The sequence below is a fragment of the Rhinatrema bivittatum genome, chromosome 6 (genome assembly GCF_901001135.1).
Source record: "Rhinatrema bivittatum chromosome 6, aRhiBiv1.1, whole genome shotgun sequence".
In the NCBI taxonomy this organism is placed as follows: Eukaryota; Metazoa; Chordata; class Amphibia; order Gymnophiona; family Rhinatrematidae; genus Rhinatrema; species Rhinatrema bivittatum.
The window spans coordinates 350,231,482-350,256,930 of NC_042620.1; the positions used below are offsets into that span (position 1 = coordinate 350,231,482).

Genomic DNA, 25,449 nt, shown 5'->3' on the forward strand with positions numbered 1-25,449 from the left:
CTGTCTAAAACTGTTCATTCATATTAGTCTCAGGCGCCCTCTTTAGGGAGCGCCTGAGAACTGTTTTTTTTTGCTCCCCTTATTTTGTTGACTCCCCTTCCTTTTGTGTTTCTTTTGTTTTCTTTTGTCTGGGGGCGGAGTGGCCTAGGCTGCTCCTGCCTCCTCTCCCTGTCTTCATAGTTCATTCATATTAATCTCAGGCAACTGTTGTTTTTCCCTTTATTTGTTTTTGTTGATCCCCCTTCCTTTTGTGTTTCTTTTTTTTCTGGGGGCGGAGTAACCTTGGCTGCTCCCGCCTCCTTTTCCCTGTCTTTCATAGTCCTGTGGCTTCTTTTTGTTAAGGCTCCCCCTTCCCTCCCTTATTGTTTGTTTTTGTCTCCGGCACCTTCTTTAGGGGGTGCCTGAGAACCATTGTCTTTTGTTTTTGTTATAGTCTCTTGGTTTTTGTTATTGGACTACCCTTCTTTTGTTTTCTTTTTTGGGGGCGGAGTGGCCTTAGGCCCCTCCCACCTCCTCTTCTTCAAAGCCTTAAATAGTCAAACCAGGAAGTCCAAGCAAGCCACAGGCAGGCCCCAGAACATCGAGGCCTCCCAGGCCCTGGAGCAAATCCTGGATAGTACACAGGCGAGGCCCTGGCTTCGGAGCAGCCTTCAAAAGAAAAAGGTAAGATGCCTCCTAGGCACAGCAACAGGAGGGATCGCAACAAGAGATGGCCAAAAATGTTCACCTGTATGGAAGTTACCAGTTCATTATGAGTCAAGTGTTCCATGGTAGCAAATTCGTCATAGCCAAAGCAAGGACCCCATTTTTCATGTTTTGACAGACTTGGCCACTTTGCTACAAAATATATTTAGAGGAAAGTTCATTTACAGGAAATGCTCTCACATGGTGGAATGCATTTCCTCTGCTCTTGAGATTTCTGATTATGGACTGTTGAGCTAAAAACCTGGCTGTACATGCAGGGGGGTTAGGTATGTGACATCAGGCTAATACTGTCTTCTTCCTGCTCTGATGGTAATGGGATTTAAAGGTGAGAACATGCTCTGTTCTTTTGTCTGAACTAGGTTACAAATTATTTTTCTAATTTTCATTGTAATTGTCTATTGTTCTTTTCCTTGCTTTGATGGGTTGGGAGTTGAAACCTGATTATGTGTGTTATTCTGTTTGAATGTGGGTTATTGATTATTGCAATTTGTAATGCATTCTATTATTTTGTTTCTGGATTGATTATTACATTGTTTTGTTTTATTTTATTCTGCTGTTATCCACTTTACTCAGGTAGCACCTGAAAATGAGGATTATAAATTGTATAAATTAAATTAAATTTAATTTAAATTAAAGGAATATGCCATACAGTTATCCAAAGTAAACTTGCTTCAGTACAAAGAACCCCTAAAAAGAATAGATCCCCAAGATACCAGCCACTCAAAGACATCAAAGATCTTCAACTTATGTTCATCACAGATAAAACATTGAGAAATATATTTACTGAATCACCTATCCTGGAATATAAACAACCTCCAAATCTTTCCAATTTACTGATTAAGAACAAACTATCAACCTAATTGGAGAATACTTGCAAACATTTATGCATTCAAACTAACATCACAAAATGCAGCAGTGAAATATACACACAGCTACAAGGAAAAGAAATCCAAGTATCACTAAGGTCTCTGAATCTCGGTTTCCATAGGTCCAATTCTTCTTGTATTGGGTAATACCATAGAATGTTCCATAGATGTTACCCAGTATGGGTTTGTGTATGCTTCATCTGGAAAATATAAGTTATAATAAATATTGGAGATTTCACCATGTAGTTTGGTAAAGGATCAGAAGGAAGAGCATTTCAATCTCTTTTTATTTTTATAGGTGTTGCAAGGACCTTAACATAGCTGGTATGAGATATTTACAGTCTATGGGAGAAGCTATAATATGGAAAAGGATTTTTTACAGGTTACCCCATAACTTAGGTACACATGTCTAATTAGCTGTTCACTCAATGGATGGATACAGTAAACTGGTCCTTAAAAATGAAATTTGTATCTACAGTATATACATTGGACTTTTGAAAATTTTGAATTAGTTTATTTTGAGGCAGTTGGGTTTAATTATCAAAGTGTGATGCATATTAACATGAATTATTTCCCACAGGGCCTATATACTAATACTACACACTCTGCCTTGATAAATAGACTCCGATGTTTCTTCATTTACTTTTTGCAGTTGTATTTTAGAATTCCATAGATAAACAAAATATTTTATATTAAAAAACATTGAAGATATAGGTGAAAAAAATCCCAGATATTTCTTACAGTAAATTTTAAAGTTGAATATAAAGAGTCAAGTTTGGCTAGTATAAGTTCATACAGAAGCAGAATTGTGTTTTAGCTTACAGATGGATCCATGTAGTCTAGAGCTAGAGCCATATTTTTTCTTTGCAGAATTATTCTATCTGCTAAACAGATTAAACTGTGCAGAAGGTAAGGTTTTCGTGTTGTTATTAAATATTTTCACATGATCATAGAATGAGAGAAAACAGCTAGTTATTCAAGCCTATTACTATTGTTAAAAAGTTGAATTTCAAGAGGGGAGGAGGGACAGTCCAATGGCCTAGTAGCAGATCTGCACACAGCCATGCAAGGAGACCTTGGCTTATTTCCCATACATATCAGCTCATGGCATCAACAGGAGATGCTGTTATTTTGGCAGCATTTAGCCTCTGGTGTGGTGAGAGCCAATAAAAAGAAAATCAGGAGAAAGCAACCTTTCTTTACCCTGGGAGAAGCAATGTGCAATGTAATTTGAGCAATGTAATGTTCCTGGACATTGATTGGGAGATCCTTTTTTCAAATGATGGCCGAGAGCTTGTAATCTAAACCATTGTATGGTTTGAAACAAGTGCTACTGTGTTATGCTCAGGCTTGTGGACCCTTGGCCGACGAGAGGATGGTATACCTTTCGGAGGATCCGTAGGCTCTCTCGTCAGGTAGTGAGGCAGAACAGGAGGCAGGACCAGCTGACCCTTGGCACTGGAGACTGAGGCAAACACGGAGACGATGAAGAGAGGAGATAAGGCGCTGTGTCTTCACCACTGGTGGCCTGCGGTCCCCCTGGGAGGAGCCCGTAGGGACCCGACCGCTGGGACTAAGGTGGACCTAGGGAGGTCAGGGTAACGGTGCAAAGGCCAACTGGAGCTTCGCCCTGGAAGCCTGCGGTCCCCCCAGGAGGAGCCCGTAGGGACCCGGGCCGCTGGGACTTATGTGGGCCCTTGGAGATGGAGTCTTGAAGGAGTCCTAGGTCGAGTGCCAGAGGGTCGTCGCTCACCAGTCCGAAGTCGTGTACCAGAGAATCACCGCTTGCCAGTCCGAAGTCAGGAACCAGAGAATCACCGTAAGCCAATCCAAAGTCAGGAACCAGGAACACCAAGACAGAACAGGATCCAAAGCTCAAGGACTCACCAAAGCAAGCAGACTGGACAGCGCTGGAGGACGTTGCCAAGTCACTGGATGAGCAGAGGAAGCTGCCTTTTATACTTCCTCTACCCTGGCTGATAGAGAACAGGTGAGGCCATTTAAAGGGATGGATCCCTTTAATTCTGTGGAGGGGCGTGGCCTCGTGCTTAAGCGGAGGGGAGACGCCGCTGGGGGGATGCAGGATGGCTTCCCCTGCAACGGGCAGCGCCGGAGGCCGCACGAGTGCAATGGCCCGAGTTGGAGCCTTCCCCCGGGGCTCCAGCGGCGCCGTGAATCAGGTAGGGGGCCACGGTCGTGGGGCGCCACGGCCGCGGAGCACAACAGTACCCCCCTCTTTAAGGCGTCTCCCTGGAGGCCTGGGTTTAGTTGGATGGTCCTTGTGGAACTGTTCCAGCAAATTTCGGTCCAGGATGTTAGCCAGTGGTTCCCAGGAATTCTCCTCGGGGCCGAAGCCTTCCCATGCTATCAGGTATTCCCATTTCTTCCTGTGTTTCCTCACATCTAGGACCTCTCGGACTTGATAAGTGAGGTCATCTTCAGAGGCAACAGGTTGCTGAGTCAGAGGCGTGCTGGAAGGCCATGATAATACTAGAGGCTTCAGTAGGGAGACGTGGAACGTGTTGTGAATCTTGAGAGATGGGGAGAGACGAAGTTTATATGAGACTGCTCCCACCTGCCTGATGATGGGAAACGGTCCAATGAATCGCGGGGCCAGTCGCAATGATGGCAGCTTCAAGCGGATGAACTGCGTGCTCAACCAAACCTTCTGGCCCGGCTTGAGAGGCGGGTACGGTCTTCTGTGCCAGTCAGCATAACTCTTAGCTGCCTGGCCTGCCCTGACCAGGGCGCATTGCTTGGATATCCACAGCCGGTGCAGCTCATCGGCAGAGAGTTGAGCTGTCGGAGATGCAACCGTAATGGGGACAGGCAGTGGCGGGCGTGGCTGTTTCCCATACACTATTTGAAAGGAAGAGGCCCCCGTAGCGGCAGACATATGAGAATTCTGTGCAAATTCGGCCCAGAGTAACAGGCTAGCCCAGTCATCTTGTTTTTCGTTAACATATAGATGAAGGAATTGCTTCAAGGTCTGGTTGGTTCTCTCTGCGAGACCGTTGGTTTGTGGATGGTAGCCAGATGTATAATCTAGAGTGACGTCGAACTTCTGGCAGAGAGCCCTCCAGAATTTGGCCGTAAATTGAGGCCCTCGATCAGACAGGATGCCTTTAGGTAGGCCATGAAGCCTGAAGATGTGCTGGACGAACAGCTGGGCCAGCTGGGGTGCCGATGGCAATCCTGGCAAAGGTACGACGTGCGCCATCTTGCTAAAACGATCGACTACCACCCAAATTACCATGTTGCCATTGGATAGTGGCAGGTCCACCACGAAGTCCATCGCCACGTAGCTCCACAGTTCAGAAGGCGCGGGTAATGGTTGAAGTAAGCCTGGGGTGGACCCAAAGATTCTCTTGTGGCGGGCACAGGTCTGGCAGGACTGCACATAGGCCTGGACATCCTTATTTACCTTTGGCCACCAGTAATATCGGCGCAGTGTCTGCAATGTGCAGGATTGCCCTGGGTGTCCGGAACAGCGGGAATCGTGAGCCCATGCCAGCACTTGTTTCCATAAGCATGGCGGAACCAGAGTTTTCCCAGGCGGAATGATGGTGGTAGCCGACAGGAGGATGCGGGATGGCTCAATAATGTACTGAGGTTCCTCAGAACCTTCTGTTGAATCAAATACTCGAGATAGGGCATCAGCCTTGATGTTCTTCCCAGCCTGTCTGTACCGGAGAACGAAATTAAAATGGGTGAAGAACAGGGCCCACCGGGCTTGTCGTGGGTTGAGCCATTGTGCCCGGTGCAAGTATTCTAAGTTCTTATGGTCCGTGAAGACCGTAAACTGGTGCTGTGCCCCTTCCAGCCATGGGCGCCATTCTTCCAAGGCCATCTTGATGGCCAAGAGCTTCTTGTCGCTGATGGCATAATTCCGCTCGCCAGGCGAGAACTGGCGGGAGAGGAAGGCACACGGATGTAGCTTATGGCCCTCGGTGGCCTGGCTCAGGACGGCCCCTACTCCCTCTGAGGATGCATCCACCTCTATAAAGAAGGGTCGTTGCGGATCCGGGTGCCGAAGGCATGGTTGCTGCGTGAATGCCTCCTTGAGATTACGAAAGGCGGCCTCTGCTTCCGGAGGCCATTTTTTGGGATCCGCGCCTTTCCGGGTCAGAGCTGTCATCGGGGCAACAATTGATGCATAGTGAGGGATGAAAGAGCGGTAATAGTTGGCAAAGCCTAGAAATCTTTGGAGTACCTTGAGCCCGGACGGCTGTGGCCATTCCCGAATGGCACTTAGCTTTTGTGGATCCATGAGGAATCCCTGACTGGAGACTATATATCCCAGGAAGGGAAGAGACTCCTGCTCAAACTGGCACTTTTCGAGATTTGCATACAGCTTATGTTCTCTGAGGCGTTGTAACACTTGAACGACGTGCCACTGGTGAGCGGCCAAGGTATCGGAAAAAGTCAGGATATCGTCCAAATAGACTACCCGCATTGGTACAGAAGGTCGCGGAGTATCTTGTTCATAGTATTCTGAAATACTGCGGGGGCATTACAGAGCCCGAACGGCATCACCAAGTACTCATAGTGGCCGTCACGGGTATTGAAGACCGTCTTCCATTCGTCACCTTCCTTAATATGAATGAGGGTGTAGGCCCCTTAGAGATCCAGTTTGGAGAAGATCCTCGCACCTTGTAGCTGGTCGAATAGCTCAGAGATGAGAGGCAGGGGATAACGGTCCTTGATCATTATGGCATTCAGGCCCCTGTAGTCAATGCAGGGGTGGAGCATCCCATCCTTCTTTCCGACGAAGAAGAATCCAGCCCCTGCGGGGGACTTTGACTTCCAAATGAAGCCCTTCTCCAGGTTCTCTCTAATATATTCATTCATAGCCTGCATCTCTGCAGGAGAGAGGGCGTAGGTGCGTCCTCGAGGAGGCTCAGTGCCAGGGAGGAGATTGATGGCGCAATCGAACAGTCGATGAGGTGGAAGTACTTCAGCCTTCTGCTTAGAAAACACATCTGGGTACGAGGCATATGGAGCTGGCAGGCCTGGGAGGCTGATGGCGATCGGGCAGGGCTCTGGAGCCACAGCTTGGAGGCAATTGCCATGGCAATTCGGCCTCCAACGAGCCAGCTGCAAGGTCTTCCAATCGAACTGGGGCTCGTGCTCCTGGAGCCACGGGAGTCCTAGGACAATGGGATGGATAGAGTACTCCAGGACATAAAATGGCATCTGTTCCTGATGCAGGACCCCGGCCCTCAGCTGGCGTGCATCACCTGTTCCGGAAGAGGCTTCCCTTGGATGGAGGAGATGACCAAGGGACGAAACAGCGGAACTTGAGAAATCTTTAAATGTTCAACCAGGCCTTTCATGATAAAATTCCCGCCGGCGCCGGAGTCCACCAAGGCCAGTGTGTGGAACTCTCCATCTGCTGCGGTTAATGCCACTGGCAGGGTTAGTGGAGGTGCAGGAGTGGTACGGCCCAGGAAGAGACCTCCTTCAGGCCCTAGGCCCGAGAGTTTCCCGCACGCATCGGGCAGGCAGCAATCCGATGGCCCGCTGCACCGCAGTAAAAACAGAGCCCCTCCCTCATTCACCGTCGACGCTCTTGTGGAGAGACTCTCCCGCGACCCAACTCCATAGGTTCCTCGGCGGGGGCTCGTAGGTCGGTTGAAGCGCTCCTAGGAGAGGGCGAGGACCTTCTCACTGTCTTTACCTCTGGAAGGCGAAACTGCATGTGACGGTCCACGCAGTTGACTAATTCTATCAGGCCATTGAGGTCGTCCGGCAATTCCTTCGTGGCTAATTCGTTTTGTAGGCGTGAGGATAGCCCTTCCAAGAAGATCCCATGGAGGCAATCTTCTCTCCAATTTAATTCTGCAGCTAGAGTGCGGAATTCGGTTGCGTAGTCGGCCACTATCCGAGTTCCCTGTCGCAACCGAAGCAATTCCGAAACGGCCGTGGGTTTACGAATTGGCTCATTAAAAACCTGTCGGAAAGCGGATAGGAACTGGCTCAAGTTTTCAAAGACAGGGTCTCTTCTCTTCCACAGATGAGAGGCCCAGATCAGCGGCTTCCCGTCGAGCAGCGACATGATGTAACTGGTTTTGGCCAGGTCGCTGGGAAACTGTGCGGGCAGCAAGGAAAAACGGACCTGGCACTGGCTGAGGAATCCTCGACACAACTTTGCATTTCCAGCGTATTGAGAGGGAGCTGGGAGTTGAGTGGGAATTCCTTGCCCCAGGTCACCCCCATAGGCTTGGATGGCATGCGGCTGAGTAGGGCGGCCTCCTTGAACCCCAGGCGGAGACGCCTAATGCCTAATGCCTCGAGGCCTAATGCCTCGAGGCGTTGGGTCAGGCCCTGCACTGCTGAGACCAAGGCATCGAGGGTCTGTTGCTGATCCTTTAGGTGCTGGGCCATTCCCGGAATGGCCTGGCAGGCGGATGCCTCCGTCAGGTCCATGGACTTGACAATCTGTTATGTTCAGGCTTGTGGACCCTTGGCCGACTAGAGGATGGTATACCTTTCGGAGGGTCCGTAGGCTCTCTCGTCGGGTGGCGAGGCAGAACAGGAGGCAGGACCAGCTGACCCTTGGCACTGGAGACTGAGGCGAACACGGAGATGATGAAGAGAGGAGATAAGGCGCTGTGTCTTCACCACTGGTGGTCTGCGGTCCCCCCGGGAGGAGCCCGTAGGGACCCGACTGCTGGGACTTAGGTGGACCTAGGGAGGTCAGGGTATCGGTGCAAAGGCCAACTGGAGCTTTGCCCTGGAAGCCCGCGGTCCCCCCAGGAGGAGCCCGTAGGGACCCAGGCCGCTGGGACGTAGGTGGGCCCTTGGAGACGGAGTCTTGAAGGAGTCCTAGGTCGAGTGCCAGAGGGTCGTTGTTCACCAGTCCGAAGTCGTGTACCAGAGAATCACCGCTTGCCAATTCGAAGTCAGGAACTAGAGAATCACCGTAAGCCAATCCGAAGTCAGGAACCAGGAACACCAAGACGGAACAGGATCCAAAGCTCAAGGACTCACCGAAGCAAGCAGACTGGACAGCGCTGGAGGACGTTGCCAAGTCACTGGATGAGCAGAGGAAGCTGCCTTTTATACTTCCTCTGCCCTGGCTGATAAAGAACAGGTGAGGCCATTTAAAGGGATGGGTCCCTTTAATTCTGTGGAGGGGGCGTGGCCTCATGCTCAAGCATGGCGTCGGCCATTTTTTATTTCCCCCGCGGAGGGGAGACGCCGCTGGGGGGAAGCAGGACGGCTTCCCCTGCAACAGGCAGCGCTGGAGGCCGCGCGGGTGGGGCTCCCGTGGTGCCACGAATCAGGTAGGCGGCCGCGGTCGTGGGGCGCCATGGCCGCGGAGCACAACATACTGACTGTCAAATCCCATAAATTCTGAATATTCTGTATGGACAATATTTTACCCTATTCCGGAAAAATGTTCATACTTGCTGGCTGGAAAAACCCATAAATAAAATTCAAGAGTTGGTAATTTGAAGGTAGAGTATGCAGTACTTCATTTGGGCCAGCACTAACAGGTAGCATGGGGCCAGAGTTCATGGAGAGTTCTCCATGTCTAGTCAGTGGGAAGAGTTGTGTACTACCACCCCTGTGTGTCTCTGTACAGATCCACTTCACTATCTGCGTGATCTCACTTCAGAAGCCACTAAAGAGATTTGGGAAGACAAAACTTACCGAAACAGACGGCTCCCTCCCATCATGTACCTGGGGTTTAGGGTTACATATAATATTTGCCTAACTTTTTTTGTTTTGATTTTTATAGATGAAGATAAAGGCCAACAAAAAAAACAGAAAGCAAGCTGATATAATTTTTAATATTTCTTGACTAGCTTTTGGGAGTTACTCTTCCTTCATAAGAAAGAAAGAAAGGTCAAACAATGACATGGCAACTATACTGCTTTTTATGGAAAGACCAAGCCCCCTTTCATTTTATTTACAGTGGGGGAGGAAGTTATAAGATTCAGTGGAAATATTTTTCTCCTACAGTTTATAGACCCATCTCAAAATTGTCACCTTTTAAGGAGTTTGATCCATTTGAAGTGGAGCAAGTCCTATTAGACCGTAGAGACTTGGTTGACTGGAAAGACTGTGATATTTTCTGGGTGAAGTATTTCTGCTTAGATTCACCACTTGTACTTATTCTATTCCATTCTGGAAAAGACATAAAACAGGGGTTTATGTAGTGAAACGGAACGAGGTATGCTATTTTTGCCACATGACAGAGGCATATCTTCATCTAGCACAAAATGCTACATCAAGTCAAAGTGATTAAACTTTCAACAGCTTTCGATGTTAGCATTGTTGCTAGTAGAAGTACAAGTTGAATTTCAAGATCATTCAGGAAATCAAAGGAATCACAAAACATTGGAACTCCCCAGGGAGACTGGAGGTTTGAAAGCTTGTTCTTTCCACTTCTAACAAAGGTAAAGTCTAACCCTGCTGTTTCATGACATACAATGGTGACATATAAACTGCAAGTCAGTGAGATGCTACGTGGTAGTAAATGCAACATTGCATAAACATGAGGCAAACAAAAGTCATGATTTATACATTCCTACAAAGCAAGTGTTGCTTACCTGTAACAGGTGTTCTCACAGGACAGCAGGATGTTAGTCCTCACATATAGGTGACATCACAGGATAGAGCCCAATCATGGAACACTTTTGTCAAAGTTTCTAGAACTTTGACTGGCACCTACTGGGCATGCACAGGATGGCACTAACCCTACAACCATCCTTGTTGAAAAGCTAAAGTAAGTGCCAAAAAATAAAATAAGAAAAGTAATGAACCCAACACCGCGGGGTGTGGGTGGGTTTCGTGAGGACTAAAATCCTGCATTCCTGTGAGAACACCTGTTACAGGTAAGCAACACTTGCTTTCTCACAGGTCAAGCATGGTGGTAGTCCTCACATATGGGTGAGTACTGAGCTGAGGATGTCCGAACATACATCAAATGTACCCAAAGATGTGCAACAGGCACAACAACTGGGGTGGAATTTGGTAGAGGGCATCCTGAACCCTAACGGGCAGGCAGAAGGGTGTTGGTATGTCAAGTTGCAAAAAGATTGCGCAAGACAGATTGGCTGAAGATGGAATCTTGTCTTCCAGCATTGTCTCTGCAATAATGGGCTGTAAAGGTATGGCGAGAACTCCAGGTAGCAGCCCTACAGATATCAGGAAGCGGCACCGAGCGAAGGTGCACTACAGAAGTTGCCATGGCCCTGACCGAGTGTGCTTTAACACGGTCTTGAAGTGGAATGCCTGCTTGCTGATAGCAAAAGGATATGCAGTCCACTGCCATTAGCAATGATTACATGGAATGGACTTAGTTTTTGGGTACTTGCCAGGTTCTTATGGCCTGGATTGGCCATTGTTGGAAACAGGATGCTGGGCTTGATGGATCCTTGGTCTGACCCAGTATGGCATTTTCTTATGTTCTTATGTTCTTATGTTCTTAACTAGGAGGAGAGAGTCTGCTTACCCACAGGTTGACCCAATCTGATGGAAGCAAAGGAAACAAACAATTGAGTACTTTGCCTGTGGGCAGCTGTACGGTCTAGGTAGAATGCTAGAGCCCGTTTGCAGTTGAGGGTATACAGAGCCTGTTCTTCTGGATTGGAGTGGGGCCTGTGAAAGAAGGTGGGTAATATAATGGATTGATTAATGTGAAATTCCAATACTACCTTAGGCAAGAACTTCAGGTGAGTGCGGAGCACTGCCCGGTCATGCAGAAGTTTGTGTAAGGCGGGTAGGTAACTAGGGCCTGTAACTCACTAACTCTGCGAGCTGATGTGATCGCTAAAAGAAAAATCACTTTCCATGTGAGATAGCGAAGATCACAGGATTGGAGAGGCTCGAATGGTGGTTTCATGAGCCGACCCAAAACCAGATTGAGGTCCCAAGAAGGGGCCGGAGGGCATAGTGGAGACTTGAGGTGAAGCAAGCCTTTCAGAAAATGTGTTACGAGGGGTTGTACTGAAATTGGAACATCCCCGACACCTTTATGGAAGGCAGCTACCGCACTGACATGCATTCTGATGGAAGAAGTTTTGAGACGTGAGTCTGACAAGTACCAGAGACAGTCTAAAAACTTTGTGGTAGAACAGGTAAAAGGATCAAGTGACAATGAGAAACACCATGATTTAAACCTGTTCCATTTGTAAAGATAAGATTTTCTCATGGAAGGTTTCCGTGAAGCATACAGGACACGGGAAACTGGCTCCGAAAGGTTGAGAGGTTGCAGGATTAACCTTTCCACATCCAGGCAATCAGGGACAAGGCCTGAAGATTGGGGTGGCATAGGCACCCGTTGTTCTGCATAATCAGAAGCGGGTCCTTCCCCAGGGGACTGTGCCTGTGAATGGAGAGGTCCTGAAGAATCGGAAACCACACTTGATGTGGCCAGTGAGGTTCTATCAGGATCATGCTTCCCTTGTCCTGACGTAGCTTCATGAGAGTCTTCGAGAGAAGTGGAAGTGGAGGGAACGCATATAGGAGACTGGTTGCCCATGAGAGGGGGAATGCATCTCTTGGCTGTGAGTGTTGGCTGCAAGTGAGAGAGCAATAGTTCTCTACTTTGCGGTTTTGAGGTGACGCAAAGAGGTCTATGTGAGGGTAGCCTCAACGTTGGAATATCGAGTCTGCTACTGCGGGGTTGAGAGACCACTCGTGCAGTCGAAAGGTGCGACTCAGCTTGTCCGCCAACACATTGTCCAATCCCGGCAAGTAGGTGGCCCTGAGGTACATTGAGTGGGAGAGGGCCTCCGCCCATATCTGTGCAGCTTCCTGACACAGGAGGTGGGTGTTGCATTCATGCCTGCTTTCGCCCTTGCTCCACCCTCTCTACCTGCGTGGTGACTCCCTCCGTGCCTGATGGACGGCTTGATGCCGTGGCGCCTCCATGCCACTCCTTCCCGGCGTCCCCGGGCTGGCTCGACGCTGCGGATCTGCCATGTTCCTGATGACGTAGGGTGCGCGCTCCGAAGTATTTACCAGCAAGGGTGTGAATCTCAGGGGCGTCCCCCTGTATTGACATCATCCGCTTCCAACATAAAAGTCTTTTCTTTTGCTAACAACTCGAGTTAGCAAGGACTCCGATTGGACTAGTTCCGGCTGTCCAAACACCATCTTGCACCACAGGATTGTTTGCAGGTTTCCTCTGGACCTGCTTCACTCTTGCAGCATTGCCTCTCCGGACCTACCAGGGGTACCCGCTCCTCGGGGGCCTCGTTCTCTTTCTCTATTTCAGATTACAGAAAGGAACTGGTACTCGCTCCTTGAGGGCCCATGTTCCTAAACCCTTTGAAGACTCTCCATTGCCTGGAAGCGATCGCAAGATATGGACATTGTGAGTTATTACTTCAGACTACAGATAGGAACCGGAACTTGCTCCTCAAGGGCCTATGTTCCTGAATACTCTGAAGATTCTCCTTGTCCAGAGGCCATTGCAGCTACAGACATTGTGAGTTACTATTTCAGATGGTATATAGGAACTGGTGCTCGCTCCTCGAGGGCCTATGTTCCTGAACACCTTGAGGAGCCGGCTGTTTTGGTACATGTGGGCACTAATGACATAGGAAAATGTGGGAGGAAGGTTCTGGAAGAGAGGGAAGTTCTGGAAGCCAAATTTAGGCTCTTAGGTAGAAATCTGAAATCCAGAACCTCCAGGGTAGCATTCTCTGAAATGCTCCCTGTTCCACGCGCAGGTCACTAGAGGCAGGCAGAGCTCCGGAGTCTCAATGCGTGGATGAGACGATGGTGCAAGGAAGAGGGATTCAGTTTTGTTAGGAACAGGGGAACCTTTTGGGGAAGGGGGAGTCTCTTCCGAAGGGATGGGCTCCACCTTAACCAGGGTGGAACCAGACTGCTGGCGCTAACCTTTAAAAAGGAGATAGAGCAGCTTTTAAACTAGAACAAAGGGGAAAGCCAACAGTCGCTCAGCAGCACATGGTTTGGAGAGAGGTATCTTCAAAGGATACTAATGATGCATTAGAATTAGGGCATCCCGACAGTGAGGTTCCAATAATAAGAAAAGTAGTCCAAGTGCCTGTAACTAAAAACTCACTGAGCTAAAAAATTCTAATTTATCCCTATCAATTAAAAAGCAGAATGAAAATACAAACAAAAAACAAACTTTGAAATGTTTGTATGCTAATGCCAGAAGTCTAAGAAGTAAGATGGGAGAATTAGAATGTATAGCAGTGAATGATGACATAGACTTAATTGGCATGTCAGAGACATGGTGGAAGGAGGATTACCAATGGGACAGTGTTATACCGGGGTACAAATTATATCGCAATGACAGAGAGGAGCACCCGGGAGGCGGTGTGGCGCTTTATGTCCGGGATGGCATAGAGTCCAACAGGATAAACATCCTGCATGAGACTAAATGCAAAATTGAGTTTTTATGGGTAGAAATCCCTTGTGTGTCAGGGAAGACTATAGTGATAGCAGTATACTACCGTCCACCTGGTCAAGATGGTGAGACGGACAGTGAAATGCTAAGAGAAATTAGGGAAGCTAACACAAATTGGTAGTGCAGTAATAATGGGAGACTTCAATTACCCCAATATTGACTGGGTATCATCGGGACACGCTAGGGAGATAACGTTCCTGGATGGAATAAATGATAGCTTTATGGAGCAATTGGTTCAGGAACCGACGAGAGAGGGAGCAATTTTAGATCTAATTCTCAGTGGAGCACAGGACTTGGTGAGAGAGGTAACGGTGGTGGGGCCGCTTGGCAATAGTGATCATAATATGGTTAAATTTGAATTAATGACTGGAAGAGGAACAGTATGCAAATCCACGGCTCTCGTGCTAAACTTTCAAAAGGGAAACGTTGCTAAAATGAGAAAAATTGTTAGAAAAAAACGGAAAGGAGCAGTTAGAAAAGTAAAAAATGTGCAAGAGGCATGGTCATTGTTAAAAAATACCATTCTAGAAGGACAGTCCAGATGTATTCCATACATTAAGAAAGGTGGAAAGAAGGCAAAACAATTACCGGCATGGTTAAAAGGGGAGGTGAAAGAAGCTATTTTAGTCAAAAGATCTTCATTCAAAAATTGGAAGAAGGATCCAGCAGAAGAAAATAGGATAATACATAAACATTGGCAAGTTAAATGTAAGACATTGATAAGACAGGCTAAGAGAGAATTTGAAAAGAAGTTGGCCATAGAGGCAAAACTCACAGTAAAAACGTTTTTAAATATATCCGAAGCAGAAAGCCTGTGAGGGAGTCAGTTGGACCGTTAGATGATGGAGGGTTTAAAGGGGTACTTAGAGAAGATAAGGCCATCACGGAAAGATGAAATGATTTCTTTGCTTCGGTGTTTCCTGAAGAGGATGTTGGGGAGGTACCCCTACTGGAGAAGGTTTTCATGGGCAATGATTCAGAAGGACTGAATCAAATCACGGTGAACCTAGAAGATGTGGTAGACCTGACTGACAAACTGAAGAGTAGTAAATCACCTGGACCGGATGGTATACACCCCAGAGTTCTGAAGGAACTAAAAAATGAAATTTCAGACCTATTAGTAAAAATTTGTAACTTGAACACTGGAGAATAGCTAATGTAACCCCAATATTTAAAAAGGGCTCCAGGGGCGATCTGGGAAACTACAGACTGGTTATCCTGACTTCAGTGCCAGGAAAAATAGTGGAAAGTGTTCTAAACATCAAAATCACAGAACATATAGAAAGACATGGTTTAATGGAACAAAGTCAGCATGGCTTTACCCAAAGCAAGTCTTGCCTCATAAATCTGCTTCGCTTTTTTGAAGGAGTTAATAAACATGTGGATAAAGGTGAACCGGTAGATGTAGTATACTTGGATTTTCAGAAGGCGTTTGACAAAGTTCCTCATGAGATGCTTCTAGGAAAAGTAAAAAGTCATGGGATAGGTGGTGATATCCTTTCGTGGATTGCAAACTGACTAAAAGACAGGAAACAGAGAGTAGGATTAAATGGACAATTTTCTCAGTGGAAGGGAGTGGACAGTGGAGTGCCTCAGGGATCTGTATTGGGACCCTTACTTTTCAATATGTTTATAAATGATCTGGAAAGAAATACGACAAGTGAGATAATCAAATTTGCAGATGATACAAAATTGTTCAGAGAAGTTAAATCACAGGCAGATGTTATGACTTGGTCCAGCGATGAACGTAAGTCCCACTGTCGGAAGGCGAGGCCAATCCCGAGGATCACAGGAGGTGCTAGATGGAAATCTGGATGCAGGCGCCTCCTGCAGGTCATGTAGTCCAGATAGCTGGTGCCTCCAGCAGGTCGTGGGATCAGAAGCTGGCGCCTCCAGCAGGTCGTAGGATCAGAAAGCACAGTTCAGAGATCAATGCCAAGGGAATATCCGCAGCCAATCCAGAGGTCCAGAACCAAAGAATATTCCGCAGCGAGTCCAGGGGTCGAGAGCCAGAATGTACCACAGCCAGTCCAGGGGTCGAGAGCCAGAATATACCGCAGCCAGTCCAGGGGTCGAGAGCCAGAGAAGGAACAGCAGCCAGTCCAGGAATCAGGCATGGAGGATCAAAAGCAGGAACCAAAATCAGGAACAACCATGAGTGCCAAGAAGCCAAGGCAAGGTCTGAGGTGCAGACCTTGACTTAAATAGTCTCCAGCTGTTGGAGCCTACAGGAAGGAACCCGTCCACTTCCTGTATGGCCCTTTAATTATCTTCAGCCGCATCACGCGGCTCAGGAAACCTCGGCAGGGGCGGAGCCAGGCACGCCGAGGGATGGCCGACGCCACGGCCATGATGGCAGCAGCAGGGAAATCCACCGACGCCGACTACTGTCGGTGTTTCAACATGCTGCACCAGTGAGTAGCTGACCCTGGTCGCAGCTTGCCGCGGCCAGCGGTCCTAACAGTACCCCCTCCTTTAGGCCTCCTCCTAGAAGGCTTGGGTTTCCCCAGATGAGTAGTGTGGAAGTTCTTGAGAAGTTCTTTATCTAGGATATTAGCAGCAGGTTCCCAAAAATTCTCTTCTTGCCCAAATCCTTCCCAAGCTGGGAGATACTCCCATCTACGACCTCGTCTCCGTACATCGAGAACTTCCCGGACTTGATAAGTCGTGTCTTCCTCCAGCTGCAACTGTGGAGAAACAGGAACCTTCCGAGAGGGCCATTTGAGGAGCAATGGTTTCAACAAAGATACGTGAAAGGCCCTGTGGATACATAGTGAGGCGGGTAGACATAGTTGATAGGTTACAGGACTTATTTGTTTAGTCACAGGAAAAGGGCCAATATAGCGGGGAGCCAGTCTCATCGATGGGACCCTCAAATGGATATTTCTGGTGCTGGGCCACACCTTCTCTCCTGGACGAAATTGTGGTGCAGGTTTCCAATGTTGGTCAGCGAATCGTTTTGCAGTACTTGCGGCCCTTTGTAGCATCTGTCGGGTGTGTATCCAAAGTTTCTTTAAGTGTGTGGCAGTAAGCTGGGCCGCTGGAGAGGGGACAGACAGGGGTAGAGGCACCTGTGGTGTAGGTTGCTGACCGGAGACGATTTGAAAAGGAGAAGACCCAGTCGAGGTACAGGTGTGGAAGTTATGAGAGAATTCCGTCCTGGGCAACAATGCTGCCCAATCATCCTGTCGAGCATTAACATAGGAGCGCAAGAATTGTTTTAGAGCACGATTAGTCCGTTCTGCCTGCCCATTGGCTTGAGGGTGAAAGGCGGTGGTGAAGTCTAAAGCAATATGAAGCTTGGCACAGAGGCTCCGCCAGTATAGGGCTGTGAATTGCGATCCTCGGTCAGATGTGATGTACTGGGGTAGACCATGAAGTCGAAATACATGTGACATAAATAATTGAGCCAAACGGGGAGCAGAGGGAAGGGCGGGCTGTGGTGTAAAGTGAGCCATCTTGGAGAATCGATCGATCACTACCCAAATTACAGTATGTCCTTCTGAAGCAGGCAGGTCAACAATAAAGTCGGTGGAGATGTGAGTCCATGGTCTCGTCGGTGCCGGAAATGGTTGTAACTGCCCCCAAGGTCTCCCCACAGGATTCTTATGCTGCGCACAAACAGGACAGGAATCTACGTATGCGCGAGTGTCTTTGCACATCCTAGGCCACCAGTAAAATTGTTGAAGATCTTGTGTTCGTTTACGTCCTGGGTGCCCAGCCAACTGAGAATCATGCCACCACTTCAGTACCCTATTGCGGAGTCTACTGGGTACCACGGTTTTTCCAACTGGAACAGAAAAAGTTGCCGAGAGAATGATGCGGGCTGGATCAATAATGTTCTGTAGAGGCTCCTCCCCATCTTCACTGACAAAGGATCGAGACAATGCATCGGCTTTGATATTCTTGTTTGCTGGATGATACCTTAGTTCAAAGTCAAAACGTGTAAAGAATAGTGCCCAACGGGCCTGATGTGGGTTCAGTCGTTGAGCTTGCTGTAGATAAATTAAATTTTTATGATCCGTAAAAACTGTAATTCTGTGTTGGGCCCCCTCTAACCATTGTCGCCAGTCTTCAAAGGCAAGTTTAATGGCTAATAATTCTTTGTCGCCAATAGAATAATTGCATTCCGCAGGTGAAACTTTCCTCGAAAAATAGGAACATGGATGGGATGTTCCTCCTACGTCATTCTGGCTCAACACCGCTCCAACTCCCTCAGTGGACGCATCAACTTCTACTGTAAATGGGCGTCTAGGATCAGGGTGGCAAAGGCAAGGTCGTTGTAGGAAGGAGTCTTTGAAAGCTTGAAATGCTTCTACCACCACTGCAGGCCAAGTTTTGATATTAGCTCCTTTTCGTGTGAGTGCGGTGAGTGGCGCGGTCAACTTGGAAAAATCTTTGATGAAATGTCGATAATAATTAGCAAATCCAAGAAACCGTTGGAGTGCCCGTAGTCCGTTAGGTTGAGGCCACTCTTGTATGCATTTCACTTTGGTCGGGTCCATTTGGAAACCTTGTTTGGAAATAATGTAACCCAAGAAAGGTAAGGATTCTGTTTCAAAAACACATTTTTCTAGCTTGGCATATAGCCGGTGTTCCCTGAGTCGTTGCAAAACTTGTGTGACTTGTTGGCGATGAGTCTGTAGGTCCTTGGAAAAAATCTAAATATCATCGAGATAAACCACTACACAGATATACAACAAGTCTCTAAAAATTTTGTTAACAAAATGTTGAAAAACAGCAGGGGCATTATTTAACCCAAACAGCATAACAAGGTATTCATAATGTCCATCCCTGGTGTTAAAAGCGGTCTTCCACTCATCCCCCTCCCTTATCCGGACCAAATTGTAGGCTCCTCGTAGGTCCAGTTTGGAAAACACTCGGGCTCCTTGCAGGCAGTCAAACAGTTCCGCAATAAGAGGCAGGGGATATCGATCCTTGATAGTGATAGCGTTAAGTCCACGATAATCAATGCAAGGGCATAATGTCCCATCTTTTTTCTTCACAAAAAAAAAATCAGCCCCCGCAGGTGAGGTGGATCATCGAATAAATCCTTTTTGTAGATTGTCCTGAATATATTCGGACATAGCCCGGGTCTCAGTGGCTGATAAGGGGTAGACGTGCCCTCGCGGCAGTGTGGATCCTGGAATCAGCTTAATAGCGCAGTCGAAATCTCGATACGGGGGCAATGTGTCTGCGGCCTCCTTAGAAAATACGTCCGCAAATTGTTTGTATGGACCGGGTAACTCTTTTAGGACTGAAGTACAGATGAAGCCGGAAGCAGGAGTTGTTCCTTTCAAGCAAGTCTTACGGCATTCAGGTCCCCAACGAATAAGTCGTAAAGAAATCCAATCAAATTGGGGATTGTGGCGCTGCAACCAGGGAATACCAAGAATCACCGGATGAATGGCTCTCTCGAGGACGTAAAAGGTGATTTGTTCTGTGTGGTCGGGTGCAATCTAGCAATGCAGAGGTTCCGTGTGATAGGTTATTCTTCTTGGTAAGGGTTCCCCATGAATGGAGGAAATGATTAATGGTTTATGACAAAGACGGGTGGGAATCTGGAGTTTATCCACTATTTCTTGTAATATGAAGTCTCCTCCGGCTCCGGAGTCTACTAATGCCAGGGTAGTAAATTCCTTTTCCTTCAGTACGGAAGGTAACTGGTAAGGTGAGTGGGGGATTTGGAGATGTGAGGCCTAGGGAAACACCCCCCAAGGTTCCTAGGCTTTGTAGTTTCCCGGACGAATAGGGCAAGTTGCTAATTGATGGCCGGAACCTCCACAGTATAAACATAGACCCGCTTTACGGTGTCTCTGGCGTTCCTCCGGTGATAAGGGACCCCTTCCTAGCTGCATGGGCTCCTCCACAGACCCTTCACTGGTGGAGGTTTCTCGAGGGGTCGCAGAGGTGGATTGAGGAATATGGGCGATAGCAGGTCGTCTCCTCCAACTTATGCTTTCACGGGCCCTTTCTTGCAGCCGGCGGTCAATTTTAGTTGCTAGTTCAATGAGGCCATTTAAGGAGGATGGGAGTTCCCGAGCGGCCAGCTCATCCTTAATTTTGGCAGATAATCTTTCCAGGTATATGGTCCGAAGGACATTATCTTCCCAATGAAGCTCATTTGCCAAAGTACGAAAGTCAATATTGTAGTCCGTGAGAGAGCGCTCTCCTTGACGGAGATGAAGCAAGACAGTAGCGGCAGTGGCTTGTTTCTCAGGCTCCTCAAAGATGGTCCGGAATAATTCTAGAAACCGTGGGAAGTCCTGTAATACTGGGTCTGAGCGCTGCCACAGTGGAGAGGCCCAGGCTAGGGCTTTGCCGTCCAATAAGGATAAGATGTAGGTGGTTTTGGTTATATCGTCTGGAAAGAAGGAAGATTGCAGACAAAAATGTATATTGCACTGGTCTAGGAACCCCAAGCATAGACGAGGATCTCCTGCGTATCGTGGTGGAGCTGGTAAAGGAAGAACTGGATGGAAACAGCCTTGTGCTGCTGATGGAACTGATGCAGGTGGAGGAGTTACAGCTGGAGTACTGGAGTGTGTAGCAACTACTGCATCCAGTCGGGCATTGAGTCGCTCCATGGAAGCTGCCATGGATTCCAGCATACTCTGTTGCACCATGATATTCTGAGCCAAGCCGGGAATGGCACGCAGTGCAGAAGCCTCTGCCGGGTCCATGGCCTTGGCTTACTGTTATGACTTGGGAGGTGGACCCTTGGTCTGGCGATGAACGTAAGTCCTACCGTCGGAAGGCGAGGCCAATCCCGAGGATCACAAGAGGTGATAGATGGAAATCTGGATGCAGGCACCTCTTGCAGGTCATGTAGTCCAGATAGCTGGCGCCTCCATCAGGTTGTGGGATCAGAAGCTGGCGCCTCCAGCAGGTCGTAGGATCAGAAAGCACAGTTCAGAGATTAATGCCAAGGGAATAACCGCAGCCAATCCAGAGGTCCAGAACCAAAGAATATTCCGCAGCCAGTCCAGGGGTCAAGAGCCAGAATGTACCACAGCCAGTCCAGGGGTCGAGAGCCAGAATATACCGCAGCCAGTCCAGGAATCAGGCACGGAGGATCAAAATCAGGAACCAAAATCAGGAACAACCACCAGAGCCAAGAAGCCAAGGCAAGTAGTCTCCAGCTGTTGGAGCCTACAGGAAGGAACCCGTCCACTTCCTGTATGGCCCTTTAATAATTTTCAGCCACGTCGCGCGGCTCAGGAAACCTCGGCGGGGGCGGAGCCAGGCACGCCGAGGGACGGCCGACGCCGCGGCCATGATGGCAGCAGCAGGGAAATCCACCGACACCGACTACTGTCGGTGTTTCAACATGCCGTGCCGTGTCGTGGCTTGCCACAGCCGGCGGTCCTAACAGCAGATTGTGATAAATTGCAGGAAGACCTTGTAAGACTGGAAAATTGGGCATCGAAATGGCAGATGAAATTTAATGTGGATAAGTGCAAGGTGATGCATATAGGGAAAAATAACCCATGCTATAGTTACACAATGTTACGTTCCATATTAGGTGCTACAACCCAAGAAAGAGATCTAGGCGTCATAGTGGATAACACATTGAAATTGTCGGTTCAGTGTGCTACGGCAGTCAAAAAAGCAAACAGAATGTTGGTAATTATTAGAAAGGAAATGGTGAATAAAACGGAAAATGTCATAATGCCTCTATATTGCTCAATGGTGAGACCGCACCTTGAATACTGCGTACAATTCTGGTCACCGCATCTCAAAAAAGATATAATTGCGATAGAGAAGGTACAGAGAAGGGCTAACAAAATGATAAGGGGAATGGAACAGCTCCCCTATGAGGAAAGACTAAAGAGGTTAGGACTTTTCAGCTTGGAGAAGAGTCGGCTGAGGGGGGATATGTGTTGCGGTCTCCACCGCTCTCCCCTTACTGGCTGTAATCAGGGCTCACCTCCATGGTCGGGAATGCCGCCTCCGCGGCTCTGCTGAGTATTCGGGGCGTCCGCCATTGCTGGGCCGTCTCGCTGCCGCCCCGCGCGCACACGGGGACGCGCGTTATGGACGTACGCTCACCGGAAGCCTGACCCCGCCTGAGCTGGCCACGCCACGCCCCAAGCCCGATATAACCGGCGTTCTTCAGTCCTCTCATTGCCTTGCAACGAGGGTCGCTACAGTGTGTAGTTCTTAGTTGCACTTCCATTGTACGGCTTCAGCCACCGTCCTCTGCTCGTTCCTGACTCTGCTTCTGCCTGCCGCCAGCCACCAACCTCTGCTCGTTCCTGACTCTGCTTCTGCCTGTCGCCAGCCACCGACCTGTGCTCGTTCCTGACTCTGCTTCTGCCTGCCGCCAGCCACCGACCTCTGCTCGTTCCTGACTCTGCTTCTGCCTGCGCCAGCCACCGACCTCTGCTCGTTCCTGACTCTGCTTCTGCCTGCCGCCAGCCACCGACCTCTGCTCGTTCCTGACTCTGTGCTTCCTGCCGCCTGCCTCAGTCCACGGCTTCTCTGCCGCAGCTGCTGCGCTCCTGTCCTCCGGACAGCGTCCTATGCAGGTCTGGGCTGGAACTCCTGCCAGACTATCTTGGGCCTTGATACCTTCTACTTCCTGCCAGGCTCAGGCCTACTCGCTGCTGGCTCCCACATTGCACCCTGCAAGTTCCAGTTAAGACATTACTGACTCTGACCCTGCTCCCGCTTGCTCTGTGCTCCCTGGCCTATTGGCCCTTGCTGCTGGACTCTGTGCCTACTCCTTGCCCGGGCCTTTCTATAGAGACTGACACTGTGCATAAGTCCCAAGGGACTGGGACCCTATGGGCTCCTCCTGGGGGGTTCCCGGTTCCCGGGTGAAGAGCTTATCTGCACTCTCAAGTCCCAAGGTTCTGGGACCCTACGGGCTCCTCCTGGGGGGTCCCCAGTTCCCGGGTGAAGATCCTTACGTGAGTCTCCTAAGTCCCAAGGCTCCAGGACCCTACGGGCTCCTCCTGGGGGGTTCCTGGTTCCCGGGTGAAGATCTGTGCCTGTGGCTCCGCCTCCCGAGCTACTCTACCCAGGGTGGTTCGGCTCAAGGGTCCACTCTCGAACAGCAGCTTCCCAGACTGCAACAATATGATAGAGGTGTTTAAAATCATGAGAGGTCTAGAATGGGTAGATGTGAATCGGTTATTTACTCTTTTGGATAATAGAAAGATTAGGGGGCACTCCATGAAGTTAGCATATGGCACATTTAAAACTAATCGGAGAAAATTCTTTTTTACTCAACGCACAATTAAACTCTGGAATTTGTTGCCAGAGGATGTGGTGAGTGCAGTTAGTATAGCTGTGTTTAAAAAAGGATTGAATAAGTTCTTGGAGGAGAAGTCCATTACCTGCTATTAAGTTGACTTAATTAAGTTGATTTAGAAAATAGCCACTGCTATTCTAGCAACGGTAACATGGAATAGACTTAGTTTTTGGGTACTTGCCAGGTTTTTATGGCCTGGATTGACCAGTGTTGGAAACAGGATGTTGGGCTTGATGGACCCTTGGTCTGACCCAGTATGGCATGTTCTTATGTTCTTATGTTCTCTATTGACTAGAAGCTATTCCAGATACAGATTAGTGTGAGTGACCATCGCTCTCTCAGAGCTTTCCTGGAACCAGGTACTCGCTCCTCGAGGGCCTAACCCTTTCCAACTATTGAGCCATATCAAGACCTTGTATGAGATATCATCTAGTACTGGCTATGTATATCTACATATCCTGTCTATTCACTATCTACAGTCTCTTTGTAGCTCAGCAACCTGGCAATCGCATCAGACTACTATTCGTATCTGCTTGCTCCTCCCATCTGCATCGCAGACCCTGCAACAGATTGCTTACCGCTAGCAGCATTACAACAGATTGCTGGCTCTTCCCCTCGTGGGAGTATCCAGCAGCAGGATCGTATCCAATAGCTCTCTCTAGCAGCCGACCCCACAACAGATTGCTAACTCCTCCCTTTACAGGAGCATCCAGCAGCAGGTTGCTAATATATTGCTAACTCGAGCAGCAGATCCTTAACAGATTGCTATCTCCTCCTTCCACAGGAGTAGAAGCATAACAGATTGCTAACTCCTCCTCTTTGGGGAGGGAATTCTATCAGACTGCTAATCTTTCTGCTAACTCCTCCCTTCTGCTAGCAGAACCACAACAGTGGGAGCCCGTTCCTCCTTGTTTGTTGATGTACCACATGGCCACCTGGTTGTCCGTTTGAATCAGGATGACCTGGTTGGAGAGGTGATCCTGAAATACTCTGAGAGCATATCTGATTGCTCGTAGCTCCAGGAAATTGATCTGGTGTTTGGCTTCCTCTGGAGACCAGGACCCTTGAGTTTGTAAATTGGCATTGTGTGCTCCCCAGCCAAAGTTGGAGGCATCTGTTGTAAGGGTTATTTGAGGATCTGGAGCTTGAAAAGGAAGGCCTTGAAGGAGATTGGCCTGATTCTTCCACCAAGCTAGAGATAGACGAAGTGGGTTGGTTATGTGGACAACAGCTGATAGAGGTTGAGATGACTGAATCCACTGTGACCTTAGAGTCCACTGTAGGATCTTCATGGCGAGATGAGCCATGGGAGTGACGTGTACTGAGGACACCATGTGTCCTAGCAGGACTAGAAAGTGGCGTACAGTGGAGCGTTGTCGAGACTGCAGCTGATGGGCGAGAGAGGAGATGATGAGAGCTCGTTCTCGAGGAAGAAATGCCTTCGCTTTGAAGGTGTCCAAGTCTGTTTATATGAACGACAGGGTTTGCGATGGGACCAAGCTGGACTTTGGATAATTGATGAAAAACCCCAGAGAGATCAGGGTATGCAAGGTGAGATGTAGGGACGTCAGAACAGCTTGCTGTGTGGGAGCCCTGATCAACCAATCGTAGAGGTACGGGTAGACGTGGACACCTTGAGTTCTGAGGAACACTGCTACTACTACGAGGCACTTGGTGAAGACTCATGGAGCAGAGGATAGGCCAAATGGTAGCATGATATTGGTAGTGCTTTGGGCCCTCGAGGAATCGCAGAAATTTGCGATGAGACGGAGTTATTGCGATGTGAGTGTAAGCATCCTGGAGGTCTAGAGAGCAGAGCCAGTCTCCCCTTTGTAGAAGGGGGAGGAAGGAACCCAAGCTCACCATCTTGAACTTTTCTCTTTGTAGGAACTTGTTTAAGGCCCGAAGATCTAGTATCAGGCGAACGCCACCTGACTTTTTTGGGATTAAAAAATACCGAGAGTAGAATCCGAGGCCCTGTTGGGAGTAGGGCACTGGTTCTATTGCTCTGGACTGGAGGAGGAGGGAAATCTCCTGTTCCAGGAGCGGTGAATGGTCTGATGTTCTCCACGTCAGCCGAGGTGGGGAGTCTGGTGGAATGGCAAGAAAGTTGAGATGATAACCTTGAGTTATTATGGCGAGAACCCACTGGTCTGTTGTGACTGAGTGCCAGATGTGACTGAAGTGGCACAAACGGCCTCCCTCTGGTACATGCCTTA

General features: G+C 48.6%; 1 protein-coding gene across 1 annotated transcript in view; it reads right to left on the reverse strand.

Moving 5' to 3' along the window:
- Window positions 1–1,344: 1,344 nt before the first annotated feature.
- The window catches only part of LOC115094595 (adhesion G-protein coupled receptor G2-like), a 107,103-nt gene continuing 82,998 nt past the window's right edge, over window positions 1,345–25,449 (reverse strand). The window contains exons 5-6 of the mRNA XM_029607814.1: window positions 9,570–9,707; window positions 1,345–1,771 (exon numbers count right to left, since the gene is read on the reverse strand). Of these exons, the coding sequence (XP_029463674.1) occupies window positions 1,665–1,771; window positions 9,570–9,707 (245 nt within the window). The 3' untranslated portion in view covers window positions 1,345–1,664. The remainder of the gene's footprint in view (window positions 1,772–9,569; window positions 9,708–25,449) is intronic.